Genomic DNA, 9,765 nt, shown 5'->3' on the forward strand with positions numbered 1-9,765 from the left:
AAGCCTCTGCCGCCACGTGTCCCGGGACACCTGGCGAGCCTCGCCCGCCCATCCCAAGACACCTGGCAGGCCTCACCCGCCTGTCCTGGGATACCTGGGGGCTTCACCCACCCGTTCCCTGGACACATGGCGAGCCTCGCCCGCCCATTCCCGGGACACTGGGGAGGCTCTCCCACCCGTCCAGAGACACCTAGCGAGCCTTGCCCTCCCGTTCCCGGGACACCTGGCTAGAATCCAACCCCACCCTTTCCGTTTCCCGAGGACACCATCGCGATGTCTCTCCCGCCAGTTTCCCGGCCCAGTAAGTACCTGTGGGCTTCACCCGGCCCGTTCCCTGGACACATGGCGAGCCTAACCCTATTCCCGGGACACGGGGAGGCTCTCCCACCCGTCCAGAGACACCTAGCGAGCCTTGCCCTCCCGTTCCCGGGACACCAGGCTAGAATCCCCCACCTTTCCCGAGACACCTCGCGAGTCTCTCCCGCCAGTTCCCGGAGTACCTGGCAAACCTCACCCACCGGTCCCGAGAAACCTGGCGAGCCTCATCTGCCCACAATGCCTGGGACATGTAGCAGGCCTCGTCCGCGCGTCCCAAGACATCTGGTGAGCCTCACCTGCCCGCCAGTCCCGGGAAACATGGCGGGCCTTGCCCGCCCGTCCCAGGACACCTGCAGAGCCTCACCCGCCATGTGTCCTGGGAAACCTGCTGAGCCTCGGCCGCCACGTGTCCCGGGACACCAGGCGAACCTCGCCCGCTACAGGTCCCGTGACACCTCGCGAGTCTCGCCCGCCCATTCCCAGGGTGCTGGTGATCCTCGAACACCCCTCCTGAGAAACCTGGCGAGCCTCACCTGCCCAACCGTCATGGGAAATGTAGCAAGCCTTGTCCGCGCGTCCCAGGACACGTGACGAGCCTCACCTGCCCACCAGTCCCAGGACACATGGCGGCCTCGTCCACCCGTCCCGGGACACCTGCCGAGCCTCACCGCCATATGTCCCAGGACACCTGCCGAGCCTCGCCCGCCACGTGACCCGGGATGCCTGGCGGAACTCGCCCGCCCACCCCGGGACACCTGGCGGGTCCCACCTGCCCATCCTGGGACACCTGGCGGACCTCACCCGCCCGCCCCAGGATGCATGGCGGGCCTCGCCTGCCTGTCCCGGGACACCTGGCGGGCCTCGCCCGCCCGTCCCAGGACACCTGCTGAGCCTCGCCCGCCACGTGTCCCAGGACGCCTGGCAGAACTCGCCCGCCCTCCCCGGAACGCCTGGCAGGGTCCCACCTGCCCGTCCCGGGACGCCTTTACGGACCTCACCCGCCCGCCCCAGGACGCCTGGCGGGCCTCGCTCGCCCATCCCAGGGCGCCTGGCGAGCCTCGCCCGCTGTTACGATCCCGTGATAGTTTGTAGGAAATAGTTCTTTCCAAAACTACTGCTTTGGGTTATTACCTATTCTACAAATACCATAGTTCCCTAATTATATGTCAATATTACTGTTACAGCAGGTGACGTTGGAGGCGTGAGGTATACTTCAGGCGGGGGACACGGAACTCTGCAGTAGAAGAGGGTGGACGTTCTAGTAGTTGTGTGTTGCGAACCGAGTGATTTTGGCTATACTTCGGTGGTCGACCTGGGAATCGTGCATCGTTGGCTATGAGGGTAGCGAATTTATGGAGAAAGCGCGCTTTGTGGAAGCTGAATGCTTCAATGAACTTGCACGGCATATATTCCCGGACGATGTATAGTTAATGAGGATTAGTCTCAACGAGGAAGTTAGCCCTGTTGTTGATTGTTGGTAGCAACCACGTGATTTTGTCCCTCTTGCAGATGTTCCCGTGGGGTGTCCCCCTGATCATAGCGGATTCAGTATTATTAATTATATAATACTTGCCTCACCTCCGTTTTAAGAAACTGAAGAAACTGTAACTTCAGAATTTCATTGCCTAGTTAACTATTGTAACTTTCACTTGGATTGTTTTGTAACGTTTTCATTAATAAGTTTGTTTATTGGGTTTTCTTTTGTTAATAATTATTTAAAATGTTTTCGTATGTTTTATTATTCCACTAACCTAAATTTTTCTTTTGCTGAAGATCCTTATTATTACAGCTAAAGCTATATAAAGATAATGCGATAAAAGGACATTAAATTAAATTAAATTGTTTATTGCGCCTGAATCTGGCGGCAGTAAACTTTTTCAAGTATTTAAGAATTGGTCCGTAACATATTTGTGGCATCCTCAGCGGGATCTTCAGCAGTGTCATTAGGTTGGATGGTGTAATTAATGGTAAAAACATGGAAATTGAAACTAATGACGATGCCACTCGTTTTCTTAGGAGAGACGATTGGCGTAGTAAATTGTTTAATATTAAAAACTCGGAACTGCTGGTTGTGTCGGATTATTTACAGTTGGAGTTTTACTGTTAGTAGTACTAATGATGACATAAGGAAAGGTATCATAGCGCATTTTGCTCCGGATGGAGTGGACGTTGACTTCAAGCTTTTAGAGGAAAAGAAATCGACGAAGACTGTGAGGTAGTGAAACTTCACTGCAAACTGGATTTGAAAAAAACTTGAGTTTGAAGATGAACAGAAGCGGCTGTGGGAACATGAACTTAGTATGCAAGCAGTTTTAGAAAAAAAACTAGAGTTTGAAGAATGAAACAGAAACCGGCTTTACTGGTGAAACATGAACTTGAGTATGAAGCAGTTAGAAAATGAACAGCAGAAGAAACGTGATCATCGAGGCTGGAATTGGCCAGGTTGACGGGTTGGTTCCCGATCTCCTATTTCTGGTAATGAAGATTCCCCGTATGTTGAAGTACGTACCAAAGTTTGACGACGAGTGACGTCGTAGAATTTTTCATAGCTTTGAGAGGTAGGCGGCAAATTTTCAAGTGGAGTGAGGATAGGTGGGCATTCATGGCTCAGACTGCTTTTTCCGGGAAGGCTCTAAAGGCTTGGGCTTCTCTGTCGTTGGAAGATAGTCAAGATTATGCTAAAGTGAAAGAAGCCATTTTAAGGATTTATGAGATGGTTCCTGAAGCCTACGAGTAAAGTTTCGTGACAGTCGAAAATCCTCCAATCAAACTTTTGTGGAGTTTGTTTCTCGTGAAATGGAGAAGCATTTTGAAAATTGGTTGAGATCCAGCGATGTCAAGAGTGAGTATGCTAAATTGTTGTCAGTTTAATCTTTATTGGAAAATTTTAATGGCACAAGTTTACCATAAAGGACCTTTGTATTTTCTTAAATGAAAAGAAAATTGACAATTTAGCGAGTGCTGCTCGGTTAGCTGATGAGTACGTGTTACACACACCGTAGTTATTCTAAGCCTGCTGTTCTTTAGGTAAATATAATTGCTTATGAAATACTGGTAAATTTGACTACAGGGGTTAATGTAACTGCTAATGATGGTAATCAAGTTAAGAGTGGTCCTGCTTTCTCCCCAAAAGCCCCATTTTATTTTTTAAATCTAAGTACCAGGGCAGGGTAACTTGCTTTCGTTGTGGGAAAAATGGGCATATAGCTGCTAAGTGTCCTAAGAAGGATTCTGTCATGCTCGTTAATGATAAACAGGTAGTGGATGACGACTTTAAGTGGTTTAAATCTCAAGGTAAAATCAGCACACTTGAAAATTGGCAAGAGGGTCATAATGTCAATGTACTTAGAGATACAGGGTCTTCTCAATCTTTAATTCTACGGAAAGCCATTCCAGGGGGCAGTAAGTGGTTGAATGAGCATAAGCTTATTATTAAGGTGTTGGAACGAGTGGATATCTTGTCCGGTAGTTGAACTATATTTTTTTTCAGACATTGTTGCCAGCGAGTCTAAGTTTGCAGTTGTTGATACTCTCCCCATACCTGAGGTTGATGTTGTTTTGGCAAATGATCTTGCTCAAGGTAAAGTAAGCTGTAATCCTACAGTTTTTATCAATCCACAAGGTGTTAGTACTCAAACCTGAAACTGTGCTTGTGACAACTAGGTCAGGTAAAAGTACCGATTTTGAAGTTGAGCATCCTGACTTGGGAAGTTTGTTTAATGCAGATTCATTGGTGCACGTAAGTAACAATAAATCTATTTGCTCTGAAGAAGTAATGAATTGGAATAGAGATGACTTAGTAAAGGTTCAAATGAGGACTTGGAGATTAAAAATATTAAAATTAAGTTGGAAGAGGGTACAAAGGAGTGGATTATGAAGTGGATAATGAAGTTCTTTATAAAGTAATTGTTCCTATCGAAAACGAGAGGGAAATTGTTGAAGCATAGGTTAATTGTTGTACCTTCTAAATTCAGATAAATGGTATATTAAGAAAGCGTCATGATGATTTGTTTGCTGGTCACTTGGGTATTACTAAAACCTTTGACAGGGTTAGGAAAAATTTCTATTGGAAAGGTCTGAAAAGAGATGTCAAGAAATATTGTAAGACGTGTCACCAATGCCAAATTTCTGGTAAACCTAATATGGTAATTCCTAAGGCTCCCCTTTCTCCCATTCCTTCCTTAGGAGAACCATTCGAACATGTAGTCATTGATGTAGTGGTCCCTTACCTCGTTCGAAAGTAGGTCTGAGTATGTACTAACTATCATAGACAGGTTAACTAGATATCCCGAGGCTATCCCTCTAAAGTCCCAGAAAGCTAGGGTCATTGCCAAACATTTGATCACTTATTTTTTCTAGGTTTGGTCTTCCTAAAACCATCCAGTCTGATCGTGGAACAAATTTTTTATCCAAATTATTGCTGCAGCAGTTTAAGAATTTTGGAATTGAGCATAAAATCATCTACTCCATACCATCCAGAGTCACAGGGATTGTGGAAAGGTTCCACCAAACTTTGAAGGCAATGATTCGGAAGATGTGCAATGAAAAGGTTGGTTTGTGGGAAGAATATCTTCCTTATTTGTTGTTTGCAGTACGCTCTATGCCAAATAGTCGACAAGTTTTGCTCCATTCAACTTGGTGTTTGCTCATAAAGTAAGAGGTCCATTAGACTTGTTAAGAGAAGTTTTGGGAAGGTAATGGGCCGAGCGAAGTGAATATTGCTGATTTCATTCATGATGGTAAGGGCAAGCTTTACGAAATGTGGGAAATAGCAAAGAGTAATTTACTGAAGAGTCAAAGTAAGATGAAGTCTCTGTATGATTTAAAAAGTAAGGAAAGATTCTTTGTTCCTGGAGATAAAGTACTTGTGGTTTTGTCACAGGGTGTAAGAGGTTCGTTACAGAATAAGTTTTTGGGACCCTTTGAAGTTTTAAGCAAAGTGAATTATTTGAATACATTATTAAGCTTCCTGATCGTAATTTGCAATATCATATTAAACATGTTAAAAAAGTACTTTGAGCGAGAGAAAGCAGTGGTTTTGTCTGTTTCAGAGGAGGTTAATTCGAAATGTGTAACTTCGGAGAAAGAATTTGCTTGGCCGGGTAATAATTCTGTTTTGTTACCTAATGTGTGTAGAAGTCCTATCCTGAGTACTAACCAAATTAATGGATTACGGAAAGTGTTAATGAAGTTTCCCGAGACTGTTAGAGATACACCAGGTAGGACCACTTTATTACAGCATGATGTCGAATTGGAGTGTGAAACGCCAATTAAGCAAGCCCCTTATCGATTAAATCCTGTTAAGAAAGAATTTGTTGAAAAGGAAATAAACTATTTGCTAACTAATAATTTAATTACACCCAGCAGCAGTTCGTGGAGCTCACCAATTGTAGTTGTTGCAAAGGAGAATGGACAAAGTCGATTATGCATTGATTATCGCAAGGTCAACAAGCAACGAAAGGCAGATTCTTTTTCCTATTCCGCGTGTTTGACGATTGCATTGATAAGGTAGGAAATTCAAAGTTCATTACGAAAATTGATCTCCTAAAAGGATATTACCAGGTCCCTTTGACTAATCGAGCAAAAGAGGTATCGGCATTTGTGACAGCTGATGGTTTGTATCAATTCGAAGTGATGCCCTTTGGCATGCGGAACGCCGCTGCCACTTTTCAACGATTAATGGCCATGGTTACTCGGGGAATAAAAAATTGTATTGTTTATATTGATGATATAATAGTTTATTCTAATGACTTTGAAACCCATCTGTTGATTTTGGAGGAATTGTTAACTGCTCTGTCCAATGCTGGTTTGGTGATTAATCTCAGTAAATCTGTCTTTTGTGAAGCTACTGTAACATTTTTGGGTCATGTAGTTGGGAAAGGTGAAGCACTTCCTAAAGAGGTTAATGTTGCAAAGATCAAAGAATTCCCTGTGCCTTCATCAAAGAAGGAATTGCAAAGATTCTTGGGAATGGCTGGTTACTACAGCCGTTTCGTTGCTAATTATTCCGATGTTGTTGCACCTTTAACCAACTTGTTGAGAAAGCATTCCAAATTTGTGTGGGATGACAAATGTAAAGAATCATTTGAAATCGTTAAAGTGTATTGACTTCTTGTCCTGTTCTCAGGGCCACCAAACTTTGAACTTCCTTTTAGCCTTGCGGTAGATGCCTCGGATCAAGGGTAGGTGCTGTTCTGCTGCAGGTGTGTGAGGATGGAGTAAGTCATCCGATTTCATATTTTTCTAAGAAGTTAAACAAGCATCAGGTTAAGTATTCAGTGATAGAAAAAGAGGCTCTTGCTCTTATATTAGCTCTTCTGCATTTCGAGGCATATATTAGTGCTCAGAGTGGTAAAGTTATAGTATATACAGATCACAATCCACTGAAATACATCCAGCAGTTCAATAATAAAAATCGTAGACTTACCCGCTGGGCAATGTTTTTGCAGGATTAATAATTTTGGAAATTATTCACATTCCTGGGAAAGATAATAAAATACCAGATGCCCTGTCTAGAGTGTAATGTTGTTATTCCCGCATATTTGCTTTGTATATGTAATTATTTGCTTTCTTTTCTATTGGAAATTTTTGTAAGGTTCCCTATGTTTTGTTTAGTCTGTAGATTATATACTTTACTTGACTATTGTAAAGGAGTTATTGTGTACAACTTTGTTTTTCTTTACGGAGATAGGGTTTGGAAAGAAATCTGCAGGTTATATTGCTACTAAGGTTATTTTGCTTGCTAGCATTCACTTTACATAAAATCAATGTGATTTTTTTGTTAAGGGTGGGGGTGTTACGATCCCGTGATAGTTTGTAGGAAATAGTTCTTTCCAAAACTACTGCTTTGGGTTATTACCTATTCTACAAATACCATAGTTCCCTAATTATATGTCAATATTACTGTTACAGGCAGGTGACGGTTAGGAGGAGGCGTGAGGTATACTTCAGGCTAGGACACGGAACTCTGCAGTAGAAGAGGGTGGACGTTCTAGTAGTTGTGTGTTGCGAGCGTGATTTTGGCTATACTTCGGTGGTCGACCTGGGAATCGTGCATCGTTGGCTACGAGGGTAGCGAATTTATGGAGAAAGCGCGCTTTGTGGAAGCTGAATGCTTCAATGAACTTGCACGGCATATATTCCCGGACGATGTATAGTTAATGAGGATTAGTCTCAACGAGGAAGTTAGCCCTGTTGTTGATTGTTGGTAGCAACACGTGATTTTGTCCCTCTTGCAGATGTTCCCCGTGGGGTGTCCCCCTGATCATTTGTTTGGATCAGTATTTATTAATTATATAATACTTGCCTCACCTCCGTTTAAGAAACTGAAGAAACTGTAACTTCAGAATTTCATTGCCTAGTTAACTATTGTAACTTTCACTTGGATTGTTTTGTAACGTTTTCATTAATAAGTTTGTTTATTGGGTTTTCTTTTGTTAATAATTATTTAAAATGTTTTCGTATGTTTTATTATTCCACTCTAATGTTTCTGCTGAAGATCATTATTATTACAGCTAAAGCTATATAAATATAATGTGATAAAAAGGACATTAAATCAAATATGTTATGCGCCTGAATCTGGCGGCAGTACTTTTCAAGTATTTAAGAATTGGTCCGTAACACCCGCCCGTCCCGGGACGCCTGGCGGGCCTTGCCCGCCCGTCCCAGGACACCTGCCGAGCCTTGCCCGCCACGTCTCCCAAGACGCCTGGCGGGCTGCGCTCGCTCGCCCCAGTCACCAGTGGAGCCGCCCTGTGGACTCAACCCGCCCGCCCCGGGACTGCCTGGCGGGCCTCCGACCCGCCTATGTGTCCCGAGACACAATGGGCTGAGCCCTCACGCAGACACGTGTCCACCCGGGACGCCTAGTGGCCAACTCCCGGGCGCCGAAACCGCCCCGGGAGCCCCGCCTGCGGCTCCCACATGCCCGTTCCGGGACGCATGGCGACCTCTCCCACCCGCCCCAGGACGCCATGGCGGGCCTCGCCCACCCGTCCCGGGACACCTGGCGGGCCTCTCCCACCCATCCCAGGACGCCTGCCCGGGACACCTGGCGGACATCACCCGCCCGCCCCAGGATGCCTGGCGGGCCTTGCCCGGCCACGTGTCCCGAGACACCTGCTGAGTCTCGCCAAGCCCAGTGTCGGGAGCCTAGGTGGAACTCGCCCGCCCGCCCCGGGACGCCTGGCGGCTCCCACCTGCCCGTCCCGGGACGCATGGCGGACCTCACCCGCCCGCCCCAGGATACCTGCAGGGCCTTGCCCACCCGTCCCAGGACGCCTGGCGGGCCTCGACCACCCGTCCCGGGACACCTGGCGGGCCTCGCTCACTTGTCCTGGGACACCTGGCAGGCCTCGCCCGCCCGTCCCGGGATGCGTGGCGGGTCTCACCCGCCCGTTCCGGGATGCCTGGCGGGTCTCCCCCGACCGTCCCGGGACGCATGGTGGGCCTCGCCCATGCATCCCTTGACGCCTGGCGGGTCTCCCCCGCCAGTCCCGGGACACCTGGCAGGTCTCCCCTGCCCGTCCCAGGACGCCTGGTGGGCCTCGCCTGCTCGTCCCGTGACGCCTGGCGGGCCCCGCCCGCGCGTCCCGGGATGCCTGGAGGGCCTCGCCTCCCCGTCCCGGGACGCCTGCCCGTGACGAGTGGCGGGCCTTGCCCACCTGTCCCGGGACGCCTGTTGTCCTTTTCCAGGCATCTGTAATTCCCCTGGAGGTTCTTCAGCTGCCAAACCAATTTATCCTTCACTCCTCGCAGCTGTCAAACATCATCTTCCATCTGCTCGTTCCGTTCACCCTGGACACCGTGCTTCCTATCCAGCCTCTTGAAGCGATGATTTCGTTCCTCTAGAAGGCACCTCAGCTCGTTCCTGTTGAGTTTTCCAACCTGAACTTCACAATAGAGTCCACAAGTGAATAGGCAGCCTATACACAAGATGACTATCCTTGCGTTAGACTTCTCTCCGTATTTCGAACAAAATCTGGACAACAACGTCCCACAACAGCTGCTGCCAATTTTCTTCAAACTGGAATACTCAGTTCATATACTCTCCACTGTATCTCTCACTTTTTCCTTGATTTTCAATATTTTACAAGAGATATTTCGATTTATCAAAATATAGCAGGAAACATTCTGAAAGATTTCTAATCATGCCTTGTCTCTAGGTGTTATAAATTTGCTGCAATTTATTCTCTCTCTCTCTCTCTCTCTTCTCTCTGCTCTCTCTCTCTCTCTCTCTCTCTCTCTCTCTCTCTCTCTCTTACTGGATCTTTTTAGCTCTCAAGTTTATAAGAACAAGAAGGAATTTTTTGCAGTACGGATGTTTTTCGTCTGGTCTCTTATCATCTTATCTATTAAAATTTAGGGATTTTCCTTTATTTACCTTTTTGTCTATAAGAAAAATAATACTAACTACAGGCGGGCAATTGGAACTGAGCAAAAAATAGC

General features: G+C 46.5%; 1 protein-coding gene across 1 annotated transcript; it reads left to right on the forward strand.

Annotated features, from left to right (window-relative positions):
- The first annotated feature begins 273 nt into the window (after positions 1-273).
- On the forward strand, positions 274-8,960 carry LOC135195276 (uncharacterized). The gene is made up of 8 exons (XM_064221535.1): positions 274-840; positions 931-1,406; positions 2,408-2,528; positions 3,576-3,720; positions 3,809-3,898; positions 6,446-6,500; positions 7,231-7,258; positions 8,163-8,960. The coding sequence occupies exons 1-8, from the start codon at positions 274-276 to the stop codon at positions 8,958-8,960; spliced, it is 2,280 nt and encodes a 759-aa protein (XP_064077605.1).
- Positions 8,961-9,765: the final 805 nt, after the last annotated feature.

The sequence above is a fragment of the Macrobrachium nipponense genome, chromosome 16 (assembly GCF_015104395.2).
Source record: "Macrobrachium nipponense isolate FS-2020 chromosome 16, ASM1510439v2, whole genome shotgun sequence".
Taxonomy (NCBI): Eukaryota; Metazoa; Arthropoda; class Malacostraca; order Decapoda; family Palaemonidae; genus Macrobrachium; species Macrobrachium nipponense.